Source organism: Oncorhynchus tshawytscha, linkage group LG01 (assembly GCF_018296145.1).
Source record: "Oncorhynchus tshawytscha isolate Ot180627B linkage group LG01, Otsh_v2.0, whole genome shotgun sequence".
NCBI classification, from domain to species: Eukaryota; Metazoa; Chordata; class Actinopteri; order Salmoniformes; family Salmonidae; genus Oncorhynchus; species Oncorhynchus tshawytscha.
The window spans coordinates 20,108,635-20,135,028 of record NC_056429.1 but is presented as its reverse complement, the minus strand read 5'-3'; the positions used below and the strand labels follow the sequence as shown (position 1 = coordinate 20,135,028).

At 43.0% G+C, this 26,394-nt stretch overlaps 2 protein-coding genes across 6 annotated transcripts in view; one reads left to right on the top strand and one right to left on the bottom strand.

The window, feature by feature from the left end:
• The window catches only part of si:ch211-129c21.1 (semaphorin-4E), a 30,647-nt gene extending 9,469 nt beyond the window's left edge, over window positions 1–21,178 (top strand). For 2 of the 4 annotated variants that reach the window (XM_024406556.2, XM_024406685.2), the window contains 14 exons: window positions 12,281–12,666; window positions 12,876–13,018; window positions 13,230–13,292; window positions 15,150–15,248; window positions 16,538–16,637; window positions 17,007–17,117; window positions 17,399–17,550; window positions 17,740–17,912; window positions 18,182–18,338; window positions 18,477–18,699; window positions 19,131–19,243; window positions 19,629–19,801; window positions 19,883–19,935; window positions 20,046–21,178. In XM_024406556.2, the coding sequence (XP_024262324.1) occupies window positions 12,558–12,666; window positions 12,876–13,018; window positions 13,230–13,292; window positions 15,150–15,248; window positions 16,538–16,637; window positions 17,007–17,117; window positions 17,399–17,550; window positions 17,740–17,912; window positions 18,182–18,338; window positions 18,477–18,699; window positions 19,131–19,243; window positions 19,629–19,801; window positions 19,883–19,935; window positions 20,046–20,785 (2,409 nt within the window). In that variant the 5' untranslated portion in view covers window positions 12,281–12,557 and the 3' untranslated portion in view covers window positions 20,786–21,178. Of the gene's footprint in view, window positions 1–11,008; window positions 11,155–11,530; window positions 11,666–12,280; window positions 12,667–12,875; window positions 13,019–13,229; window positions 13,293–15,149; window positions 15,249–16,537; window positions 16,638–17,006; window positions 17,118–17,398; window positions 17,551–17,739; window positions 17,913–18,181; window positions 18,339–18,476; window positions 18,700–19,130; window positions 19,244–19,628; window positions 19,802–19,882; window positions 19,936–20,045 lie in introns of those variants that run through there. The other 2 variants (XM_024406742.2, XM_024406618.2) reach the window with 2 other exon arrangements.
• Window positions 21,179–21,769: 591 nt separating this feature from the next.
• Window positions 21,770–25,833, bottom strand: LOC112238225 (secretory carrier-associated membrane protein 4). Of its 2 annotated transcripts, none has more exons than XM_024406892.2 (7): window positions 25,712–25,833; window positions 25,159–25,186; window positions 24,694–24,822; window positions 23,853–24,009; window positions 23,653–23,702; window positions 23,280–23,380; window positions 21,770–23,122 (listed from the first exon to the last, which is right to left on the bottom strand). In XM_024406892.2, exons 2-7 carry the CDS (start codon window positions 25,166–25,168, stop codon window positions 22,940–22,942), a joined length of 630 nt encoding a protein of 209 aa, XP_024262660.1. In that variant the 5' UTR covers window positions 25,169–25,186; window positions 25,712–25,833; the 3' UTR covers window positions 21,770–22,939. The 2 variants fall into 2 exon arrangements, with proteins under 2 accessions (XP_024262660.1, XP_024262591.1); XM_024406823.2 differs by having other exon boundaries at window positions 23,280–23,397; window positions 23,653–23,754; window positions 25,712–25,819.
• Between the last annotated feature and the right edge of the window lie 561 nt (window positions 25,834–26,394).

Sequence of the window (26,394 nt, the reverse complement as noted above, 5' to 3'; positions counted from 1 at the left end):
CTCTCTAAGCTTCACAGGAATATGGTTCTGAATATAAATGGCATCACCTCCACCATTGGCATTTGTCTTTTCTGTAGATGTTATAGCCATGCATTGCTACCACTGTATCATCAAAGGTATTATCTAAATGTGTTTCAGAGATGACAATATGAATGTAATCTGTTACTAGCAAATGAGTGATTTCATTAACCTTGTTTTTTAAGCTACATATGTTAAGTTAGCACTTTTCTGGGATGCTTGATAGTTTTCATTGGTTTACTGGGAAGCTTAGTAGAGGTAGACATGCTCATGTTATTTATGTTAGTGCAGGGTGAGCTGCACACAGTGGACTTCCTACTAGGGCACACCGCCTCAGTGATAACAGTATAACTCTGCTTCATAGGGACATGATTACTGCATACAATAGCTGTAGGATCAGCAGAGGCATTCGGGGGAGTTGGAGGGACATATGAGGTTACTTACATTGTCTTCCAAAGCCCCTGGGATAATGTACATTTGTTCAAGCATTATGACAACTCAGTGAACAAATGGTATGAATTAATGGATCTGGGCTTGGGTCATTGATAAGTCATTGTCTCAATGCTGTGAAATGCTTATGATGCTGTGAAAGGATCCAGGAACCCAAATGATTTGGGTGGATCCCATCCTCCTTATAAAACAAGCTTTGTTTCCAGAAGGTATCAAAATTGTAAAACGTTACACCCGCAGAGCTGCAATAGTCACGTAGCCAGTTATGGAGGGCTAAGAGTCTGCTGAAATGTTCAATGCCACGATTAAGGGAGGGCCCAGTGCCAGATATTGTGGAGCGTTTTGTTAGTGTAAAGCAGAGACCCAATAAGTTCTTTAAAATTGATCTTCAGCTGTTCTGAGCTGCCTTTTGATAATGTCATTCAATCCCACATTAACTATGATAGACTCAATTTCCTGATGCAGTTTTAAAATGTTTGGGAGCAGCTTATTAAGGTCCTCTGCTCCTGGATAGCACAACATTTTTGCTCCAGGGACTGAGACATTTCTCACCATTGAACTGCCCAGTACAACGGCGTGCGACGGGGATGGAGAAATCTGCCCATTCATACCCCTCACACAATTTGTGGAACCTTTCACAGGCCCAAGAGAAGCAGGATAGCATACGCCCGCAGCTCCTGGCAATGGGTCCAGACCTCTCACAGCAGGCAGTGCCCCATCAGGTCCAGAGAGCGGGAAAGGAGCCGAACTCTACGACAAAGCCGTTGCTAGAGTCAGTGTAGCTGGAGTCAGCACAGCCATCGCAGTCCCAGCGACGAAGGCGCAGGTAGATCATACACCAGGGTGGCGACGCTATTCCTCATGTCAATCTGCTCTGGACCTGTCGCAGACACTCCAGTCCGCTTAGCAGCATGATGCTGCCTTTGGTTTCAAATCAAGTGCTGATTTGAAACAATCCTCTTGCTGTTCTCAGTCTACTCCAATTACAAGATGGAGGAGAAGCCGATGGAGATGACTTCCTTGGCTGGTAAGTTCCAGGTAGCACAGGCCGTTCGGATAGGGATAGATGACAAGGAGGGGATACATCCATCAAGCCCGAGCGGCATCCAGCCACAGGAGTTGAGAACGAGGACCTTCCAATTAGCTTTTTCCCCATAAGTTTGTGCAGAATTGAAATTTACTTGCTAAGGATGGCCAACTCATTCCTGTAATCCTCCGCAAACAATTGCCGCATTGATACTCTGGATTGTCAATATTGTCCCGGACAAGAGCGTAATAAACACAGCTAGCTTCTACGCGCTGGAAATGTTCATTAGCTATTCCAGGCAAAGCGGGCTCCATTGCAACCTAGCTAGCTAGTCGGTAGCAGGTGTTGACACAAACGCTTATGAACAAAATAAAACTTCATAAACAACCGGTCGAGGCGCAGGAGTTTGTGACAGGTTGCCTGTTTATACTGAAGTCATTGTATATAAAATATGTTTTACACAAATATGTTTTTTTGTTATAGCCTAATATGAAGTCCCCAGTGGCTGATCTCAACAAACAACCCTGGTCCTTGACAAGGAAGCCATTCACAGAAAGAAAGTTTTGCAATGAATTGTATTATTCCAGCTAATTGACTTTCTCACCCTAAAAACAAATCTGGTGGCCTATTGTCATTTTGATACAATTTATTCATCTGAGCTAGTGAAAACAACCTAGTCCTGAACTGTGTGTGTGTGTTCCACGGAATGGTGTTTTACAACAGTGGCTATGACACAAGGAGTGTCGGATGTGACCTCCCTCCCATAGACAGTTTCCTGTTCATACCCAGCCCCATGGAACACACGGTCACTGCCATTTACTGTGCTGGTTAATCAGTTATAGTACAACAACTTCTTTATGCAGAGCAGTAGCCTACAGATTAGGAGAGTGCATTTTAGCTCAAGTCAAATGTAGAGGCACTACTAAGTCTCAGGCCTGTAGGCCTATTCTCAGACCATCTGCACCAAATCCAGATGATAATATTGGAGTGGATGGTCAGTGCAAGTTTGTTTTGGGGGCTGCCATATCAGGTATTCTGCAAAGTACACATTGCCTTCTGACATTACACACTGCCCTTTGCCTGCTGTAGTGGAGCTCTACTCATTGAACTATGCCAGTGGTTGAACCTAATATCTGCGTTAAACATATCTTCATAACATAAGAGTCCTGAACTGTTTAGAGAGCATGGCGCACTGTATGATCGCCTCCACCTCTCTTCTCACTCAGACTTTCCTGGTATTTACAGGTAGCCTTTGAACCCTTTCCCACTTTTCTCCCTCTAGGCCGATAGATAATGACATTTGTTAAGTGTCAACACGATCTATCGATCTATCAAAAAGTTTTGGGATTACTAAAATGTGTTACATACCTGTGGTCGATCGATCGCAGGTATGTTACACATTTTAGTCTATCAGGGCATGCTAGCAGATAGCTTCTGGGGATGTAGATAAAGGGCATCCTTGCCAAAATCCCATAATATGCCTTTAACACCTGCCAAATGCGGGTAGAATGTTATGGTGTCAAATCTGATCCAAAAGTTGAATGAGCACGAGATGAAACATCATTGCGCGAGCAAACACTGAGTCGAGAGAGAAGAAAATGGTCGAGCGAGCAAGGAGAGGACCGGTCCCGCGAGTGCACAGGCCAGTCGTGCGCAAATTTAAATTTAATAGCTTGCAAGTGTGACTTTGAGCGAGCAGAACATCATTTTCACAGATTAAAAATGTCTTAAACAGTACATGTAGAACTGTAAGCAAAGAAACGTGATTAATTTATTTGAACACATTAAATTGTCCACCAGCAATAGTCACTTGTCATTGTCAAGTTCTCAATCTCTCAAATTGCTCTCTCCCAAGTCTAGGCACCTTTTGGGTTTGGATATCCGGCTGATGTGGGAGTGATGGACAAATTCCTGCCATTGGCCAGTCCAGTGTTGTGATTACTATTATGAACCTTTTATTTGCGATGCACTGCACAAAATGAAAAGCAGACAGTCAGCTCTAGAAAACACCATAAAACAAGTCCACTAATTGGAGGCAGGATCCAATATGTGACTCGTTTCAGGAAACTAGGCGTATGTTGCGCATCACTAATTCACATGAGCGCCATTTGAACGTAACCTTTATTTTTATCAAAATGCGTTTTTTGGCAGAAATGCCTTCTGGAACATGTGAACTTTCATGTGCCTTAATAACAAATGTGTATGCCATTTAGTAAATGCAATTACGAGCCTAGTTGATTTAGCCATGGAAAAAGACAGCAACCTTCCCGCTAGCCATGATTGGCTAAGATAATGAGTAGGCTGGACATCCTGAGCGACGAGTTCGGATTGGTGTGTCATGTAGCACACTTCTGTCTATAATATGAGCTAGTCAGTATGTGTAGGTAATCCTTTCTAACGCGACTTTAAAAAAAAAAGATATCACGTAGTAGAACTGCATAAGGGTTGCTCTTCACTTTCTGGAGAGCCGAGATTTGAAATCAGTGGATTTAGAGTATGATAGCTGAGGAGATGAGGAAAATTCTAGCGTTTGTCTGCATATTTGCAGTCGAGAGCCGAAAAGGGAACACAGAAGGCCGTTTGTATAAAACACCTGTCCAGATTGCATCTTCAAACTAAGGGTAACCATGGCATCCGTGACAGAGAGGGAGAGTCTAGCTAGCTCCATTTTCTGATATTACAGGTTACAAATTTTGTCCATTTTCATGTCCATTTTCAAGTTAAAGTGTACTGTTAGTAGGATGGACAGTAGAACGAGTCAAAATTCACCCGAGTGAGCCCATAGCAAATTAATGGAATCTAATGTTCGCAGAGCCTGTTTTGAGTGATGCTTAGAATTCCATTTAGCCTAAATGGCACAAAATAATGTATCCCTTTTTATTTTACCACTACAATCTGTTCGTCGGATGAAACTGGAAAAAAAACAACTTGTGTAGAAAGTAACATCCGCACCTCGATGGTGTCAACTGTGCTTATGTCTGTGTAATGAGAAGGTAGGGAAAAATGAAAAACTTCTGACTTTTTATGGCCTTGTGATCGGTGACAACTGAGCTCGCTGCCCAGATTTACATAATTACAAAGATGAGATTCTCCTGATTTGAAAATGGTGTCCGACTTAAAAAAATATAAATATACACATTGTGAGATATTTGGCGAAATAAAACGGCATGCCTCTCCATAGAAAAATAATGGGGGGAGCTCAACGTTTAAAGGGCAAAAATTATTTTGGGGCTAACATTTGATGACGAACGAGCTCGCAGCCCAGGCTTACATAATTAGAAAATGGTGTCCGACTTTTAAAAAATTGGAATATACACATTGCGAAATATTTGGCAAAATAGACGACATACCTGTATTTCCCCTATATGAACAGGACAACCTCGAGTTCCATGAGTAATATTTTGTTGTTTACATTTTAACTACCAGCAACGTGGGCAGGTCTCATTGCCAACAATAGCGAAGCAGACATTGTGACGTAGAACAATGGGCTGGGAATAGAATGTTCGGAAGGCGAGTTGGTGCCACGGTGCTCAATAGGCGCTGGCAGGGTAAAAAATGCCCTAAAATAAGGCCTGTTTTTTCATGATTACTTCAAAACTACAGCAAGCAGCTGGGAAATATAGTCATATTATGCAACCGGGCTCCACAGTGGATGCAATGAACTAGTTTCTACGTTAGATAACTAACATTGAACCTGGTTGGTTAGCTACCTGCAGATTCATGCCGGGTAGTAATGTTATGAGTTGGGATTATGGTTTATTGTTTAGCTAGTTGGCTACATGTCTAAACAAAAGACTCCACAATGCAAGTCACTATTTTAATAGAATGTTTGTCAATGCGACAACTGTCGAGAGCCAGGGCGAATTTACCAGCTACGTCTACTCCAATTTCAGAGCACTCTCGTCTGAGTGTGCCAGAGCGCAGAATAACTGACTAATTTATGAACGTTCATCACCCGTTGAGTATGGGCGGTGTCAGTAAATGTTGGCAAAAAAGCGTAATTACATGTTTACCAGCAGTACAGTTACAATCACCAATGCACTGGATAACATAACAGCCTAACCAGCTCTGCTAGGGTGACTAAAATGGTCAGAGTGAGCTGTTCCCTCATTTGTGTCTGGAAGTAGTAGCTAGCAAGCTAGCCAACGTTAGCTCGGGTGCTTGACCGCTGCATTTAGGGCAGAACGCTCAGATTAACTCTACACCCAGAGCACACTCTGGCACTCCAGAGTGCCGGTGTGCGACTTCATTAGAACGTGCGTTGAAGATGTCGTTCCCATAGCAACGATTAAAACATTCCCTAACCAGAAACCGTGGATTGATGGCAGCATTCGTGTGAAACTGAAGGCGCGAACTACTGCTTTTAATCAGGGCAAGGTGTCTGGTAACATGACTGAATACAAACAGTGCAGCTATTCCCTCCGCAAGGCTATCAAACAAGCTAAGCGCCAGTACAGAGACAAAGTAGAATCTCAATTCAACGGCTCAGACACGAGGCATGTGGCAGGGTCTACAGTCAATCACGGACTACAGGAAGAAACCCAGCCCAGTCACAGACCAGGATGTCTTGCTCCCAGGCAGACTAAATAACTTTTTGCCCGCTTTGAGGACAATACAGTGCCACTGACACGGCCTGCAACAAAAACATGCGGTCTCTCCTTCACTGCAGCCGAAGTGAGTAAGACATTTAAACGTGTTAACCCTCGCAAGGCTGCAGGCCCAGACGGCATCCCCAGCCGCGCCCTCAGAGCATGCGCAGACCAGCAGGCCGGTGTGTTTATGGACATATTCAATCAATCCCTATACCAGTCTGCTGTTCCCACATGCTTCAAGAGGGCCACCATTGTTCCTGTTCCCAAGAAAGCTAAGGTAACTGAGCTAAACGACTACCGCCCCGTAGCACTCACATCCGTCATCATGAAGTGCTTTGAGAGACTAGTCAAGGACCATATCACCTCCACCCTACCTGACACCCTAGACCCACTCCAATTTGCTTACCGCCCAAATAGGTCCACAGACGATGCAATCTCAACCACACTGCACACTGCCCTAACCCATCTGGACAAGAGGAATACCTATGTGAGAATGCTGTTCATCGACTACAGCTCGGCATTCAACACCATAGTACCCTCCAAGCTCGTCATCAAGCTCGAGACCCTGGGTCTCGACCCCGCCCTGTGCAACTGGGTACTGGACTTCCTGACGGGCAGCCCCCAGGTGGTGAGGGTAGGCAACAACATCTCCTCCCCGCTGATCCTCAACACTGGGGCCCCACAAGGGGCTGGAGAGCCCTCTCCTGAGCCCTCTCCTGTACTCCCTGTTCACCCACGACTGCGTGGCCACGCACGCCTCCAACTCAATCATCAAGTTTGCGGACGACACAACAGTGGCAGGCTTGATTACCAACAACGACGAGACGGCCTACAGGGAGGAGGTGAGGGCCCTCGGAGTGTGGTGTCAGGAAAATAACCTCACACTCAACGTCAACAAAACTAAGGAGATGATTGTGGACTTCAGGAAACAGCAGAGGGAACACCCCCCATCCACATCGATGGAACAGTAGTGGAGAGGGTAGCAAGTTTTAAGTTCCTCGGCATACACATCACAGACAAACTGAATTGGTCCACTCACACAGACAGCATCGTGAGGAAGGCGCAGCAGCGCCTCTTCAACCTCAGGAGGCTGAAGAAATTCGGCTTGTCACCAAAAGCACTCACAAACTTCTACAGATGCACAATCGAGAGCATCCTGGCGGGCTGTATCACCGCCTGGTATGGCAACTGCATCGCCCTCAACCGTAAGGCTCTCCAGAGGGTAGTGAGGTCTGCACAACGCATCACCGGGGGCAAACTACCTGCCCTCCAGGACGCCTACACCACCCGATGCTACAGGAAGGCCATAAAGATCATCAAGGACATCAACCACCCGAGCCACTGCCTGTTCACCCCGCTGTCATCCAGAAGGCGAGGTCAGTACAGGTGCATCAAAGCTGGGACCGAGAGACTGAAAAACAGCTTCTATCTCAAGGCTATCAGACTGTTAAACAGCCACCACTACCATTGAGTGGCTACTGCCAACACACTGTCAATGACACTGACTCTACTCCAGCCACTTTAATAATGGGAATTTTTTTGGAATTGTTAGTTAGATTACTTGTTCGTTATTACTGCATTGTCGGAACTAGAAGCACAAGCATTTCGCTACACTCGCATTAACATCTGCTAACCATGTGTATGTGACAAATAAAATTTGATTTGATTTTGATTGATTTGATTTAAATTTACAACCACACCTGTATTATAAGCCAGCCTTTAGTCTTGAAGTCTTTGGTTGTTTAGTACATAGCACATATGAATCACATATGAATCCGTAAAGAGATGGGTGGGGCTAAAGTTTAAGAGGGTGTGAAAGATGCTGAATGGGTGTAGACAAAGAAGAGCTCTCCAGTACGTACCAGAATATTCAAGGGCCATTTTCTCAAAATCAAGGTTTATCAACTTTCAAAGCAGAATTACTTTCCCATTGTTCCTCAACTGTAGTGTATGATATACAAGAGTCTCTACTGTTTATCCAAGGTAAAAAAATATTTATTTGGAGGGTTAAGCCCAGGGAAGGACACACACACACAGCACATTGGGGATTTTGAATTATATGACGACACAAAGGAGAGAACCTACTACCTTCATCCAGTACATAACTAGTCCCAAATAATAAAATGTAAACTCAACAGCTAAACTCAGATTAACATGTCTGAATCATCTTTGACCAAAATACATTTGCATGTATAGGAATGACTGAAATGGTGCTGCCACAAATATACAGACAAAAAAATACAACGCAGAATTTCCACAGATCCATCCACATATAGTATGAACACTATAAGCAGCAGGTAGCCTAGTGGTTAAGAGCGTTGGGCCAGTAACTGAAAGGTCGCTGGTTCGAATCCAGAGCTGACAATGTGAAAAATCTGAGCGAGGTACTAATTTCTCCTGTAAATCGCACTGGATAAGGTCCTTGCCGCCATAGGCGAAACCAAAAAATGTCGCCTCCCCACCCACAAAACTAGAATTGTCCCAGTATCAAAATGATGTTGAAAAGACATTGAAGTTAGGTTAAATTTAGTTTCTGAATTAAAGGTGAAAAGGTATTTTCCGTATGTTTCAAAAGGCGTTGGAGTCTGTCCGCGCTTACTGAGGTGTAACCTACAGTGTTGTCCGAAATTGAACTTTTTAAGCTTTGAATATCAGCTACCCAACTTTATCAGGAGTTATCATGAGCCTATTTGCAATGTGTTTGCACAGCGGGAAATGCAAAATTATTTTATTTTTCACTATAATCAGCTTGCCAAAAATTGATGGATACAAACTTGAAACCACTGATCATGACAATGGGGTGAAACTCCTGGACAACAGTTATTCTCCATTTTGCTTTGATCTGACCTGTTTTTCGGATATGTTTGTTAACATGAGAGCAATTATTTTTTTGATTGAGCTCCATTTAAGTTAGGCTATTTGATCGGAGAAACCTGCATGATGTAAACGGTGTCCGTCTCATTACATTGTCATACATTTAATCATTTAATCTCCAGCCTGTAGTAGGTTTAAGAAAAGGCCACATGCTCTTTCTACCATATCCTATATCTGCTTCATGATTTATGTTACTTAGATTTTTTTTACAGAACGTTGGTGGAGCGCTGCAGAGATGTCTCTCTCCAACAGCACTCTGGAGAAGCGCACTGGGAATGGACAAGCAAAATATTTTGTGCCCCTGCCTTAGACAAAGTGGGCACTACTATTCAAAGTGCGGCATCAGCGCTCACCGAAAAAGCCCATATGCAACTGGGTGAGAGACTTTTTTTAGCAGAATTATGTGAGGTTTTATGTGTTGTTTGAGGTGCTTCTTGGTCAGTTTAGCTCAGAAAATGCCCCCTCTCAATCTTTTGCCAAAGGCGGCCGCTTAATCCGGCCTAATGAGCGGGCTGGCCGTGCACACACGTCTCTGGCCCTCCCCACCACTCACGCAGTCAGCAACAGCCAGCCTCAGTTAGCAGCATGTGTTAGAAATTAGATATGTAGACGGGCGAGTCGGTCAAGGATCGATTCAGACAAGGTGGTAAATTGTATGACAAGCGACAGTTTATTCAGAGTGAAGATATCTAGAACAGCGTAATTACGGCTCCTCCGCTAGTTCGTACGGAACTGCAGGCAAAGAGACCGTTACAATCAGTACACCACTTATATATAGAACAGAAAGTAGGTTGATTCTGGAAGATCGGATCTTTGGATTGGTTCAGCTGGGGTGTAGTCTGTAGTCTTCCGCCATTGGCTCAGTTGTCTGTCCGTCATCGTAGAATCCTCTTCGGGCACACAATGTTCAGCTACAAAGGAGATTATGTGTGTGCGCTGGTTTTGGCAGTTAGTGTAATGCGGGAGCTATCCTGTAGGGGACCCCACAGGCTTTACTTTAAGTTGTAGCCCTGTATTAGCAATAGGTTGGTCACCTGCATAAGAAATAGCATTTCTCTACACATGTCACAGTGAAATATATTTGTTTTAAGAGAAATGCCATGGCGGCCGCGGGGGAATTTAGAAGTAGCCCAAAAACCTGCAACCCGCGACCAATACATTTTCACCCGCGACCAATACATTTTCACCCGCAACATCGTTATCAAAATTGCCCAATTTGCGAGAAATGCTCGGACATGGCAACCCTGGTGGTCAGCCTCTGTTACTCAGGTCAGATTCTAACAGGCACAAGTGATTACTTGAGTGGCCCTGTTACAGCGATAACCTGAAAGGGGCAGCGGTGAGTTTGATAAAATCAAATGTGATATTTTAGAAAAAAGACTTATCACAAAGTATTTAATTTAATTGAGCAATATACCATATTACTTCTTGCCAGTAATACAGTCATTGTTTTAAAAACATTACTAAGCATGTTCATCTTTTTAAAAATATTTTTTGTGTGTGTAATTAAAAATATTTTTTTTAGCTGGTTAAAAATCTGAGTGGCTGGTAGATAAATAAAATAAAAATCTACCTACCACAGTGGCTGGTAGACAAAGTTGATGTTAGGTCCTGTAGCCTACTCTCAACACATGCTATTTATGTAGGTGGATTGCATCAATTATGGAGCTCTAGATTGCTTTTGACTCTTTCATGCATGATGAGATCAGTGAATGTATTGAATTAGGTTTGTTCAATTGTACAGATTTATATAACTTGGCCTTTGCGTTGTTCTCATTTGTTTGTTGTATAGATCTTCAAGCTAGTTTTGCTGGCTGTACTGGAAAAAATTGCATTGCTTCAACACTTTATAAAATAACACCATTGGATTTCACACCATTGTGTTTCTCACATACTTCATGCTCCATTTGAAAACGCACCTAAAGGTGAGGATGATTATGTGAATGGGTGTGGCTTAGGTGTCATAAAAAGCTTTATGAATCTAAAGACTGAATAGTGAAACTTCACTCAAGGGCCAGTGACATCATTTGACGACATGTGTTTTGTATTGACACTCAATGTGTGGTGGGGGTGGCTGGTGTGTTGTGTTCCTTTTCCGTTCTGGAGGGGGGATTTTAAATCATTGCAAACATCTTGGGGCATTGCAGTGATTCCAGGACATTTATTTCAGGTGTTTGTTCTTTGGACCTATGTGTAAGTAAATATTTTCCACCCTGAAATTACAAACAAAGTATCTATTATTATAGAATAGATAGGAGTGTGCCTTAATTAAGAAATAGGCTACATTGTTGTGCTTGGTAGATTGTAGTTATAGACTATGTCTTTGTTTCACCCTCCCACCATCACATAAAAACATGGTAAAACGGGCAACTACAGTGCTCTGTACTATTAATCTTGGCATACCTGCTTGTCTTCACTGCTTGGAAATATCTGTCAAACACAGAAATATCCCCCCCCCCAGTCATTCTAACCCAACTGTATTGCAGCCCCCCCCGGGCTTGAGGCGTAAACTGTGTGACATACCTGCTCTGCCAACAGTTGAGCACTCCCTTGCATGCACCAGCTCGTTTCTGTGTTTTTAAGTAACAACAAGGATCCAGTATGTCAGTTTCAAGGGGTGCTTTCACAAAAGGTGTGGAGTAGTACTCACCTAGTCTGCCCAACTTTTTGAGTTTCCCTGGATATTATCAGACTCTTTCAGCAGGTAAGGAGCTGAGGGAAAGCTCACTTTTTAAACAATCTAATGGACTTTTCTTTTGAGTTCTTTCAACAGTATTTCTGTGTTTTTTGAACTTTGAAAGAAAGAAACCCTCAGTGTTTTGTGTTGCCTGTCAGATGTGGTCCTTGGTTTTTCTTGTGAGTGTGACCTTGCTGGGTTAAACTGTACAGGCCCTATTTTAGTCTAATGGGGCCCTGTGTTTGTCCTAGTCAGATCTTATGGTTTGGAAAAACTCAGTGCTCTTGTCATAGCAGCAGAAGGAGCTAGATAATTAAAACTAGTGAATTACAGGGAACTCAGTGTTCTATTAGATTATCATTGTGATCTGCATGCATGCCCCAACCTGAGCAAATTCCCAGCTGCTTGTGTCCTGTTAATCAAAATGGAGCAGCACACACCCAGGTCCTTATCAGTGGGGATGGACAGACAGGAAGGGAGAGTAAGGGAGGTTGGGATTTCTTCATATGAATTTCATACAGGCAGTTGTTTCTCCCTTTCAGTTAGTTTGATCATAAAATCAGCATTATCTATTTTATTTTCTTCAGAGGGCATGAAGTATTCTATGTTGTCTCACTCACTCATGTATTATGTACTCCCTAGATGAGAGCTTCTGGACCAACATAAAGATCCCCTGCATCGGGAAGGCTGAGCTGGCAGTACCTTACTGGGACAGCATGGATTCTATACTGAGCTACAGAAGAGATAGCAGCAGCGACAAACATTTATGTTGGAGGCTGACACCAACATAGCCATTGAACATCGGAATACTAAGACTGGAGTCTCTCTAGAGACTGCTGTCCTTGATCGACAGTGCGTTATGGTGTGAGCAGGACTAAGCAGCGCTCCCACACATCCCCTCCCACCTGGGCACCAAGCCATGTCTCCTCTCTCTGCCCTGGGTGTTTTCTGTGGATTGTTCCTTCCTATGTGTCTCGGTGAATACAACACTCACAGTTGTATCCCACGGAAGAGTGTCCTCTACCAGGGTAAGCCCTTCTGTCTCCTCTCCTGCTTTCACATAACAGTGCAGTAAACTGCATCTGTTTCCTCAAATACTAAAAAGTTAGCTAATTGACATGTCTGTTTTGCTTCATTTATAACTTGTGTGTGTGTAATATATATATATGAGATCTCACACACACACACCGTTTGATACTTCATTTTCATTGAGTTGTCTAATGCTTTCCTGTTTTAGACAATCTGAAACTGTTCCGAGAGGAAGGGATTTGGAACTACTCCACTATGTTGGTTCGAGAGGATCTGGGCCTGCTGCTGCTCGGGGCTCGAGAGGCTGTCTATGCCCTGGACATCAATGATATCTCCATCAAGAAGTCTGGGGTAGGGACCTCTGTTTATTACGGCTATTCAGTTATTGTGTTTACTTATAAGTTATCCTGTGTTATTTGCCTACATGATTTGAATACATCACAAATGGACTGCAATAAAAATGTCTGCTGTACCTTCTTTGTGGTGACCTAATACCAATGCCTTGGAACCATAAAACCATTACCAAGTACAGACTTTGATGTGCAGCTCTCTGTTGTGTCAGGTGTATTGGCGGGTCACTGAGGAGAAACAGAGGGAGTGCACATACAAAGGGAAACACGCCGAAGTAAGTGGCTCCATCAATCACAAAACAATTCTCCCCACAGACAGCTGTGAAGTGGTATGCTGCCAGTTGTTTATGAAGACACTCAATGAAGACAAAACAAACAACCAGATGCACAGTTGAAGTTGGAAGTTTACATACACCTTAGCCAAATACGTTTAAACTCAGTTTTTCACCATTTCTGACATTTAATCCTGTCTTAGGTCAGTTAGGATCACCACTTTATTTTGAGAATGTGAAATGTCAGAATAATAGTAGAGAATGATTTCTTTCATCACATTCCCAGTGGGTCAGAAGTTTACATACACTCAATTAGTATTTGGTAGCATTAAATTGGGTCAAACGTTTTGGGAAGCCTTCCACAATAAGTTGGGTGAATTTTGGCCCATTCCTCCTTGACAGAGCTGGTGTAACTGAGTCAGGTTTGTAGGCCTCCTTGCTCGCACACGCTTTTTCAGTTCTGCCCACAAATTTCCTATAGGATTGAGGTCAGGGCTTTGTGATGGCCACTCCAATACCTTGACTTTGTTGTCCTTAAGCCATTTTGCCACAACTTTGGAAGTATGCTTGGGGTCATTGTCCATCTGGAAGACTCATTTGTGACCAAGCTTTAACTTCCTGACTGATGTTTTGAGATGTTGCTTCAACATATCCACATAATTTTTGTTCCTCATGATGGCATCTATTTTGTGAAGTGCACCAGTCCCTCCTGCAGCAAAGCACCCCCACAACATGATGCTGCCACCCCCATGCTTCATGGTTGGGATGGTGTTCTTCGGCTTGCAAGCCTCCCCCTTTTTCCTCCAAACATAAAGATGGTCATTACTGCCAAACAGTTGTATTTTTGTTTCATCAGACCAGAGGACATTTCTCCAAAAAGTACGATCTGTCCCCCATGTGCAGTTGCAAACCGTAGTCTGGCTTTTTTATGGCGGTTTTGGAGCAGTGGCTTCTTCCTTGCTGAGCGGCCTTTCAGGTTATGTCGATATAGGACTCTTTTTTTTTACATTGGATACAGATACTTTTATACCTGTGAAGATGCTAGAGGAAACAAGATCCTTTGCTGCTGTTCTGGGATTGATTTACACTTTTCGCACCAAAGTACTATCATCTCTGAGACAAAACGCGTCTCCTTCCTCAGCGGTATGACGGATGATGGAACACTTAAACAACACAATGTAACTCCAAGTCAATCACACTTCTGTGAAATCAAACTGTCCACTTAGGAAGCAACACTGATTAACAATACATTTCACATGCTGTTTTGCAAATGGAATAGACAACAGGTGGAAATTATAGGCAATTAGCAAGACACCCCCAATAATGGAGTGGTTCTGCAGGTGGTGACCACAGACCACTTCTCAGTTCCTATGCTTCCTGGTTGATGTTTTGGTCACTTGAATGCTGGCGGTGCTTTCACTCTAGTGGTAGCATGAGACGGAGTCTACAACCCACACAAGTGGCTCAGGTAGTGCAGCTCATCCAGGATGGCACATCAATGCGAGCTGTGGCAAGAAGGTTTGCTGTGTCTGTCAGCGTAGTGTCCAGAGCATGGAGGCGCTACCAGGAGACAGGCCAGTACATAAGGAGACGTGGAGGAGGCCGTAGGAGGGCAACAACCCAGCAGCAGGACCGCTACCTCCGCCTTTGTGCAAGGAGGAGCAGGAGGAGCACTGCCAGAGCCCTGCAAAATGACCTCCAGCAGGCCACAAATGTGCATGTGTCTGCTCAAACGATCAGAAACAGACTCCATGAGGGTGGTATGAGGGCCCGACGTCCACGGGGGGTTGTGCTTACAGCTGTATATTACTATACATTACTATACCAACCTCGACATTTCTCATTCCTGTCCTGTTGCAGATCGAATGCCGTAACTACATCCGGACCCTGCATAAAGTGGATGACAGCACAATGTATGTGTGCGGGACAAATGCTTTCAGCCCCACCTGTGATTACATGGTAATTATAAACTGGGTGGTTCGAGCCCTGAATGCTGATTGGCTGACAGCCGTGGTATATTTAAGCAATAAGGCACCTTGGGGGTTTGTGGTATATGGCCAATATATCACAGCTAATTGCTGTTCTTATACACGATGCAACGTGGAGTGCTAGGACACAGCCATTTGCCATGGTATATTGGCCATATACCACAAACCCCAGAGGTGCCTTATTGCTATTATAAACTGGTTACCAAAGTAATTAGAGCAGTAAAAATAAATGTTTTGTCATACACATGGTATACGGTCTGATACACCACAGATGTCAGCCAATCTGCATTGAGGGCTGGAACCACCCAGTTTATAATAGATCGTATACCACGGGTAAGACATTTTATTTTTACTGCTCTAATTACGTTGGTAACCAGTTTATAATAGTAATAAGGAACCTTGGGGGTTTGTGGTATATGACCAATATACACCACGGCGTTGCATCATGCCTAAGAACAGCCCTTAGTGTTGTATAGTGTGGGGTGGCAGTTATTCTAGTGGTTAGTGTTTGTGCCAGTAACGAAAGGTTGCTAGATCGAATCCCCGAGCTGGCAAGGTAAAAATCTGTCGTTCTGCCCCTGAACAAGGATGTTAACTCACTGTTCCCTGGTAAATAAGAATTTGTTCTTAACTGACTTGCCTAGTTAAATAAAATCTAAATATTGGCAATATACCACACCCCCTTGGGGCTTATTGCTTCATTATAAACTGAGTGGTTCCAGCCCTGAGTGCTAATTGGCTGACAGCCGTGGTATATCAGACTGTATATCATGGGTATGACAACATGTATTTTTACTGCCCTAATTACGTTGGTAACCAGTTTATGATAGCAATAAGGCACCTTGGTGGTTTGTGGTATATGGCCAATATACCATGGCTAAGGGCTGTATCCAGGCACTCTGCGTTGTGTGTAAGAACAGCCTTTAGCCGTGCCATATACCACAACACTTTGTGCCTTATTGCATAGGTATAGCTTGACCTGAACAGGACAGCTAGGACATCTCGGTGTAAGAACAGCTCTGTTGTTTGAAACTATCATGTGACTGCTGTAGTCAGGCAGTTGTCACACTGAATATTTACTGTGAGTGTGAAATGTATGCATACTACAGACACCTGCACTCTTTATATCTACTGTTAGTGGCTGAGTGTAACTCATTTTGCCCTTTGGAGTTTAGTATAAAGTATATTCCTACCTCTCTCTCACTGAAACAGCTGTGAATGAATACATCTAAATAGTTGCTTTGTTTGTGACTCTGACAGACGTACTCTGAAGGACAGCTGAGACTAGAAGAAGCGCAGGAGGAGGGAAAAGGGAAATGCCCCTTTGATCCCTTCCAGAAATACTCCTCCATCATGGTCGGTATGTACTGTGACTGTCTGTCTCTAGTTATCTGCTCTCACACAAGGACAGAGCAGTGCACCCAGTGAAGTTCAAAGTTCATCAACTGCAAAGTGGGGTTGTGCTATAAGTGCTGCCATGGGACTTGTTTGTAAAGTGAGGGGGTTGGGTCTTTGAATTGAACAGTTTAAAAATATATATATTTTTAATTTTTTTGCTTTTTGGCTGAATGTGTTGCTAGTAGCTTGATTTACCAGTGGTACAATGAAAGAGATTGCACATGTAATTTTCTAAATGAGTTTTGTTTGACTAATATTTACAATATTATTTACTTTGCTAGAAGATCAATTTTCCTCTGTTGTGATTCTTGTCATGTCTCTGGTCTGCCAGGGAATGACCTCTACTCTGCTACCTCCATCAACTTCCTGGGCTCTGAGCCTGTGGTTCTCCGCAGCTCCTCCTCTGCGCTTCGCACTGAGTTCAAGAGCTCCTGGCTCAACGGTCACCTCACCCTCTCTGTTCATACTTGTGTTATAAACTTGTATACTACTATACACCATGCCTTATGGTGCACACGTGAATAGTATATATATCTACTAACACTTGAATATGAAGTTAAAATGGCTAAATGTATCCATAGCATTTTACATCTTTGCCTTGAGTAATAGCCTAGATCCTATAGGTCCCTGTGTTTTGAATTATGAAACTGAACTTCAACTGCTGCTGTTAAACAGGTCCTGACAGGTAGCGTAATAAGTGCTCATTATGGTTTATGATTTCAGAGCCCAACTTTGTATACATGGACCTTGTCCCCGAGAGCAATAACAACCCAGAGGGGGATGATGATAAGGTTTACCTGTTCTTCAGCGAGAATGCCATGGAGTATGACTTCTACAACAAGCTCACCGTGTCAAGAGTTGCTCGTGTCTGCAAGGTAGCAACTTGCTCCAAATGTACTTTCAGCTGCAAGAAGTTTCATTGTCCCATACATGGGTTTTTAAATATAAAGGACAGTATGTGTACCCTGTTTAAACAGTGCAGGTGTATAATGTGTGCATGTGTCCTCTCTCCAGAAGTATTCACTTGTTTGACTAGAACCAATGTTGTCTCTCACACTGTGTAGGGGGATATGGGTGGGCAGCGGACGCTCCAGAGGAAGTGGACGTCATTCCTGAAGGCTCGCCTGGACTGCTCTCTGCCAGAGCCCAGCCTGCCATATATTGTACAGGATGTCTTCCTGCTCAAAAACGATGACTGGCGCAAAAGTGTTTTCTACGCAGTGTTCACTCCCCAGTCGTGAGTAGTCTGTAGAATCCAGTGGTTTTAGAGTTGACAACATTGTTTCAGTGGGAAATGGACTGTTTCTAATCTGCGTGATATTCTGACTCGGTTGCTTTAAGCACATGTTTACCATAATCATTCCTGACCAGGAAAAACCCCAGGCGGGCTAACTCTAACTAGGGCCTAGGGTATTTCCCACTTGTTCAGGAAAAACATAGGGCCCTAAACATGATATACTTCAGGTTTGAAAACATCAAACATGTTTTTCTGACTGTCTGCAATAGGAGCTCGTCCGACATGTCTGCAGTGTGTGCGTACAGTGTGTCGGCCATCGGAGACGTGTTTGATAAGGGGAAGTTTAAGACGCCAGTGACTGTGGAGACTTCCCATGTGAAGTGGGTCATGTACAGTGGAGAGGTGCCCACCCCAAGACCTGGAGCTGTATGTCCCATTTTAATATAATTGTGAAGATCTAAATGGTTTAGGGCCAAAAAAAGGAAAGTATCTACTTTTTTTACAGTTCAGCTACTAACTCAGTAATAAATGTATTATTACCACTCATAAATCTATTTTTTTCAGTGCATTAACAACGCAGCACGGACCCTTGGGATGGAGCGCTCCCTGGACCTGCCAGATAAGACCCTGCAGTTCATCAGGGACCGGCCCCTCATGGACGATGCCGTGCACCCGCTGACCGGCCGTCCGCTGCTGGTCAAAAGGGGAGACCTGTTCACACGCCTGGTGGTGGACAGCGTGCTAGCTCTGGATGGGGAGAGATACGCAGTCATGTTCATTGGCACAGGTACTGAACAGAACACACACATCCCCAAAACAGACTTGTTCTTCTGACTCCCGCCTGAACAGCTAATCAAAAGGCTACCCAGACTATTTGCATTGCCCCCCCTCCCCTTTTTAACCCTGCTGCTTTTCTGTTTATTATCTATGCATAGTCACTAACTCTACCTACATGTTCATATTACCTCGACTAACCGGTGCCCCCGCACATTGACTCTGTACCGGTACCCCCTGTATATAGCCTTGCTATTGTTGTTTTACTGCTGCTCTTTAATTATTTGTGACTTTTATTTCTTATTTTTTATTTTTTACTTAAACCTCATTGTTGGTTAAGGGCTTGTAAGTAAGTGTTTCACTGTAAGGTGGTTACCTGTTGTCTTCGGCGCATTTGACTTGAATAGATCTGGCAATGACATGGGCGTCCTTCTCTCCCCACAGAGAACGGCTATGTGCAGAAGGCAGTGAACTATGCTGGCGAGATGTTCATCATTGAAGAGATACAACTGTACCAGACCCCAGAGGCTATCAGGACCCTGCGTCTCTCCAGCACGGTAACAATCACCCAGTCAATCAATTAAAACTTGATTTTAAATAGCTCTTTTAAACAAATTTGTTACCGAGTACTTATCAGCCCCTCTGGTTTAAACTCCCAATCAAGGTGCAGCACCATTTTACAAAACATACCAACTTTTTATTGATATCCATATGGTCGTTCATATGTCAACATAAGGATTTAACTAGATCAATGTCAGTTTGTTGTCTCCTGGCATTTCTGCAGACAGATGGTTACTCATTTACTATTTATTTCCTTAGCACTTACAATCGAGCATTCAAGGAGAATGGCACCTGGTCATTGCCGTTACTAACCATGGGTGAAGTAGGCTCATTGAGCTGCTGACACTCATGTGGTATTGGTTTGTGTTCTTGTTTCCCCAGGGTCAGCTGTATGCAGGCTCTGAGTATGGAGCTGTGCAGATGCCTCTGAGTGAATGTGGCCGTTATGAGTCTTGTCTGGACTGTGTCTTAGCCAGAGACCCTTACTGTGGCTGGGACCTCTCCACTGGCCTCTGCTCTGCTGTGGCCAGCTCACCCTTTGCCTCAGTCCCCACGTACGATCCAACACACACATACCTTTCTAGTAATGTGATTTAGAATTTCAGTATACCATATTTATAGTCTTTCTTTTTCAGGAACATGATTCAAAGTCTAAAAGATGGTGACATCTCACAATGTCCGAAATCAGGTAAATGGATTTCAATATTTAATTGTTCAGGGCCCAGCACACTATCAACAAATGACAGTAGTCCAGTCCAACTGTAGTTACTACTTACTTTGTTTGTGTGTGTATTGCAGAGACGATGAAGCCAGAGAACTACACCTTAGTTCCTGGCAACAACATCAAGCTGCCGTGCCAGCCTGACTCCAACCTGGCACAGGTACAGTGGCTCTTCTCAGGGCAACTGCTGCTGTCTGATACCAAGTACTACATCTACAATGGGGGTATCCTCATCCTCAATGCCTCCGCCGCCAACACCGGCCAGTACACCTGTGAGTCTGTTGAGCAGGTGAACAGCCGACCGTACACCAAGACTATGGCAGTCTATCAACTGTTGCCCCACACTAACCTAGATGAAGAGAGTGAGACGATGACAGAGTCCCCCCATAGTCACAGTACCCCATTACCAGAGCTCCTGGAGGTAACAGAGAAGCCAAAGGCTTTGGATCCCCTTCCCCCCCCTGAGTCACAGTGTGAAGACGGCAGGGTGGTAGGCCTGCAGGTGGTGGTGGCGCTCCTCTCTCTGATGGTGGTTGGTCTAGTAGCCTGGAGTCTGTATAAAGGATGCTTTAGAAACAGATTCTCAGAGAACTCAAGCGCTGGCCAGGTGAAAAGGCCGTCGGATGACTACATGCAAATTCAAAACAATATAACTTCAGAGTTCAAGCTGCTGGGACCTACACCCAGTCTCAGTGCTAACAAGAATCAAAATGCTATCATAGCCTTCAAAGGGAATGGGGAACACCACTTCTCTCCTGGAAGCAATATTTCCACTGTGGATGGTTTGGGGTACATTGATGATGAGTCAGAGATCTGACCATCAGTGTTCACCGCTCTCTCACCAGGCAGCTGATTTAAGACACTAGCGCAATGACAAGCTCTGTACACTGAACTTGTTTTGGAATTGTCCTTAACATTTTCCCACCACTACATCTCCCTAGATTGAATTTATTTTGTTTAGTCATTGCATAAGGCGAATACATTGTACATCCCTTTGTTAAATATTATTTTGTATTGTCATGTATATTGCAAATATTTATTTATATTCATGTAATATCTAAAGTAAATAAGCCCATAATACTAATGTGGTGTACATAGTTAAGATCTACAAATATTCTAAGCATTTCATTCTACGGACCAGTAATGATTACTCCAAACCTTTTAAGTAGATCAAAACAGCCATGGACCAAATACAAACAATTGAACACTCTCTTGACTTAGGTCGTGTTTAAAATGTCTCTCAGAACCAACTGAATTATAGCAACATGTTTTCTCTTCTTTTTCACCAGCAGCACTTTGTCATTACACTGTGTTGCTTCACATTTCATGTAAAATAAGTAATTTAGAGATCAATGTTTTGAGTTAAAGGCAGCTATCATTATCGTAACTCAATCAACAGTTCATATTGTCAAAACCACAGCTTTCATTTTGGTCATTCCTATTAGGAATTGTATCATTACTTCACCAGTCAAGAGGTTGTTTTCATTTCTCATTAGATTCCAACACATTATTTAGTTAATCTGACCGGTGGGAATTCTGCTGTCACCTCCATGTAACAATAATATCAAGGGGTTTACCTGCCCAAGGGGTATATTTAAGTGTTGGGTACTCTAGCAACTGATGTAATGTCACTTATTTCACTGGAACATTTTTTTCTATTATATAATGATGGACAAATATGGTGGGCTGTGTTGGCCCAGCCAGCCATTGTCATGTATGGGTATGGAGTTTTGTACTGTATATTATTGGAAAGGATACACTAAAACATAATTGTCGATGAAAAAGCTGAATAACACCACAGTCAGGTCTGAAATATATTTTTTAGGTTTGTCACTGCAGCAACACATTTGATGCATTTAAGAATATATTCTCAGTATGACAAGCATTAGACAAGCTAAAAAAAAATCTGCATAAACCTCATGGCAGTTTACCCTGGAGAGGGACACTTGAATATGAAATATATATAATTTGTATACTCAGTGGCTGCCGCTCTCCCAGACCTATTGTAAACAAGGCTCCAGTCTGGAACGAGTTGTGATGCAGCATTAAGAGTGCTGCCACAACAGGGCACACACAAAAAAATAGCTCAGTGCACCACACAGGATGAGTGAGGGGAGAAAAAGGCTCTGGTTGAATGAGAAGGATACAGTATTCCTTGGAGAAGTCTTCAAGCAATACAGTGGCAAATGTCTCATTGGCTCAGTTACACTGAAACATGTAGCAGTACTTAAGGCGACATTCAGGCAAACCATTTTCTACATGCACGTACGATTAAGGCGGGTTTAGTTTTCAGAAACAAGGCAAAAGCAGATCAAGAAGGTATAAACCAGAAACACTTGGTGCAGTGATAAATAAATAAAAACCGTGCACTATATAAACTCCCATATCTCCAGCTGCAAGAGGAGAACCCTGATCCTTCATTCATGTCCAGTAGCATCAAAGCTAAGTTGATTTCATGGAGTACAGTCATAACTTGAATTGGTAAGAATTGATCACTGAATATGGCTGCCAAAATGAATCCAAAGACAACTTTGGAATCACCTTGCTTCTTTTGTCTCATATTTTAAAGATAAGGCAAAAGCCTTTGACGTAGCAATTTTCTTAGTCTCATTGTTGCTACAGTACATAAACCATTTTAGAAGATACCTTTTTACTTGAAGGATCAGATTCATATTGTGGAACATACTAAATGTAAACAGGTGCAATGGAATGGATCATATTTTGAATATCCATCAAATCTTTTCAACAATAAGGATGATATGCTTTTCCCTCAAAGATAAACAGTATAATAGTAGCCTCTATCAATCTTAAAGTACTGCTGAATAAAATCAGCTGATTCTCTTAAAATTCCAGCTCTGCATTTCATATTGTTAAAAGTGAGATTGTACTGGTATGGTGTGCTGGACAAGTGTTCATCCAGCCTGCCTGCCATGGAGAAAGTGCTGTCTCCATCTAGAGTCCACTTAGGGTATCACCAGGGGCCATTGTCGGGGTAGCTTGGCACATCAGCAGGGTATTGGGGAAGGCTTGGGCCAGTTTCAGTGACAGCATTGAAGCCGGCCTCTCTCACGGGAGCGCTCTTCCAGAGTCCAGAGGTCCACTCTTCCTGTGCACGCTCAAAGCTGCCCCCTCCACCACGGTACAGCCTGTGAACCTGATGGGAACAGAGCAGACAAACCAACCAGTCATGCTAGTTTATTCTCTTTATCTGCCTACAATGAGTGTATTGTCAAAATGGCTGAGTATTTTTCTTATTTGTGTGTGTGTTTCCATGTGCTTGTGCATTTTTCAGGTGTGTTTGTTGGACTCACTCTGATGAGAATCAGTCCCATTAACACAGTCACTAGAGTGAAGAGCAGAGCCGAGAATAGCATGACTACAGCAGAACCCACGTTGTTTCTGAAAAACAGCACTGTCGCGATCCAACCACTTTAGAGGTTCCTCCGTGGTGGAGCAGTGGGGTTAGTATTTGTTAATGGCATGAATTACAAACTTGAGTTTTTCACCAATCATAGCATGACACAATGCAGTGAGTAAAATGAAGGTGATTGATAATCTACAGGATCTTTATTGCTAAGCTGTGAAGATTTTTCTATATTCTTGAGGTGAAATAATTGACAAGCCATTCAGATAGCAGCCAGTCATAAACAGTGCCTTCCAGACTGATTAAATATTTCTACTCACCAAGCACCCCAACCAGAGAAGCCCACAGTCTGAATGAGAGCGAGAACACACTGCAGAAAGAAGATGAAGAAGAAGGCCATGAAGTTGAAAGAACTGTCAGCCCTAGGAAAGAGAAAGGGAGATATGGAGTCAGTTAAGAAAAGGTATTTGGAGTGCGAAATTATGGATGTTCGCATTAATGTTTGTTGAATGGACCTTACCGGAAGGCCTTGTAGAGAGGTCTAAACCAGCAGGTGTAGCTACACGGACTGAAGAGGAGAAGCCAGAGAAGGGAAAGGCCAAAATTGGCTCCATCCCCCCCCCCTGCCCACCAAGCTATGCATGACACCACGTTCACACACAGTGTGACTGAATACACTACAGAATGAGAGAGACAGGAAGAAAAATGTAAAATTGGCCTTGCTTGAGTGCATCAAACTGAATGCTGGCAACTGCCGACTGACTGAAGATCTATAAATCACCCGTCGTCATAAATAACGACTCATTATTATTTGTAGATCAGTCAGTCACAATGTAGCACTATAACGGTTTAGTGGGAGCTTCATGAAATGGGTTTCCATGGCCAAGCAGCCACACACAAGCTTAAGATCACCATGCGCAATGCCAAGCATTGTCTGGAGTAGTGTTTTGATGTGAAAAACCTGCACAGAGCCCTGACCTCAACCCCTTCTAACAACTTTGGGATGAATTGGAAAGCCGACTGCGAGCCAGGCCTAATCGCCCAACATCAGTGCCTGACCTCCCTATTGCCTTGTTGCTGAATCGAAGCAAGTCTCCGCAGCAATGTTCCAACATCTAGTGGTAAACCTTCCCAGAAGAGTGGAGGCTGTTATAGCAGCAAAAGGGGGACCAACTCCATATTAATGCCCATGATTTTGGAATGAGATGTTCGAAGAGCAGGTATCCACATACTTTAGGCCATGTAGTGTACATTGCGGGTTTGATACTCTCAAACCCGGCCATTCTCTCAGCTTGGAATGAAGTTACTGCCCAGTTCCCACAGTAGGACTATGTAACTCAAATGTCTTTGGTGTAACTCACACATCCAGAGGTTGTAGACCCGGCGTACCAGCTGTCGGTGCGGGGCTGGGATCTCCTCCTCCACATTCTGATAAAAGCAGGGCTTGATTCTCAGGAACTGAGGCAGTGGGGGAAAGTTGTTGACCCGCTCTGAAAACAGGAAACAGATTATTACATGTGGGAGAATGGGATGTCAGTGCAGAAATTTCACAACAAAAAATTTAATACGGTGACATTTTAGGACTCTTAGGAACATGACAAAATGGTAATGCACAATAGTGAAAGTGTTCAGTGTTATTAGTTGATCCTTATGTCTACAATCAATAATTGAACTGAGTATGTCATGGCTAATTTAATTTAAAAAATGGTGTCACTTATGATCTCATGAGCATGCATTACTTGTTGCAGGTACATGTTATGTTTCATTACGAACATAATTGAATTGTTTACTTAAAGACATCAATTGCAAAATATTTAGATACAAACCTGTCATCATGAAATCCTGTGTCCTTTCCTGCAACATAACAAATAATTGGCATACTTTACATCTCAAACATTCAAAGAGAAAGTAACAATATTTATATGGGAACTTGCAGTATGATTCACATCTAATCAACAACAACAAAATTATATCAAGATAATGACAAAATTGACATGAATGAGATCTGGGTATGCTAGGAGGTACCGATCATTTTCTAGTAAACTCGTGATAAACCAATGACTGTATATGATAACCCCCGTTTAAAAGATAAGCCTACCCTTAACCACTTTGTAAAACAGAAGAAAGCTAGTTATGTTTTTCGGAAAACATTAGACCCCACGTGAAATAAAATGCCTGACTACAGTAATGTTAGCTAGATAGCTAACGGCTAGCAACGTTAAAGTGATGGGACAGATAGTTATACAAATCTTTGATGATGGTTTGTTAGCGAATTATCACAGAAAGGTCAGCTGATGAGTTGATACAGGCATATAGTTGTTAGCAGATTCAATATTAAATAAATATATTAACGTAGTTTCTTGTTTTTCTAGCACCTACCTGAAAACCGCTTACTCCAGCTCGTTTGGGGATGCGTCGTCAACTAAGACTCAAGTTCCGTGGAAGCCACAGCAATGCATTGAGGGAGTGGTAGTTCTACAAAGGTCGCAGAAAGACAAATTGGAATACAATTTTTCGATTGTTAAACTACAGATCCCTTAAACGATAGAGGGCGTAGACAGGAGACGTGTGACTACAATACCAGCGCCATCTATGCTACAGAGAGGGATGATTATTGTCCCGCACAAGAGAACAGCTATTTTATGACAATTAATTATCTTGTCAGGCTGTACAGTGCAGTATTATGTTCAATGCACACAATATGCTGACTGTAACGGTGATATCCCACAGTCAAAGTCCTAATATTTGTTTAAACTCCACATAGTTATGTTCTGTGGCTGTCACTGATTAGGCTGATACTCCATTTCATGGGTGCACAATCCATGTCAGGCTGTAGAGTGCAATATGAATGTCTAATACACACAATTGACTGACTGGGGTGGTGATTTTCCAAAGTCAGTCCCACAATAAGAGCTAAGAAGATAATAGATGTGTAAACATTTGAAAATTGTGTTCTGTGGGTATCACTGAAAAGTAGTGAACTACATGTAGTTCAACTAGTAAATTCATTTAATTTTGCTTTAGCTTGTTGGTAGTTGAACTTAATTCAAATCTTTGTAGTG

Excerpts from the sequence above, each read along its gene's own strand:
- LOC112238225 (XM_024406823.2), bottom strand. Across the intron at positions 24,010-24,693 it reads GGTCTACAACCTCTGGATGT|TGTATTCAGTCACACTGTGT; the intron begins GTGAGTTACACC and ends CTCATTCTGTAG. Across the intron at positions 23,123-23,279 it reads TGGGACTGATTCTCATCAGA|GTTCACAGGCTGTACCGTGG; the intron begins GTGAGTCCAACA and ends TGTTCCCATCAG.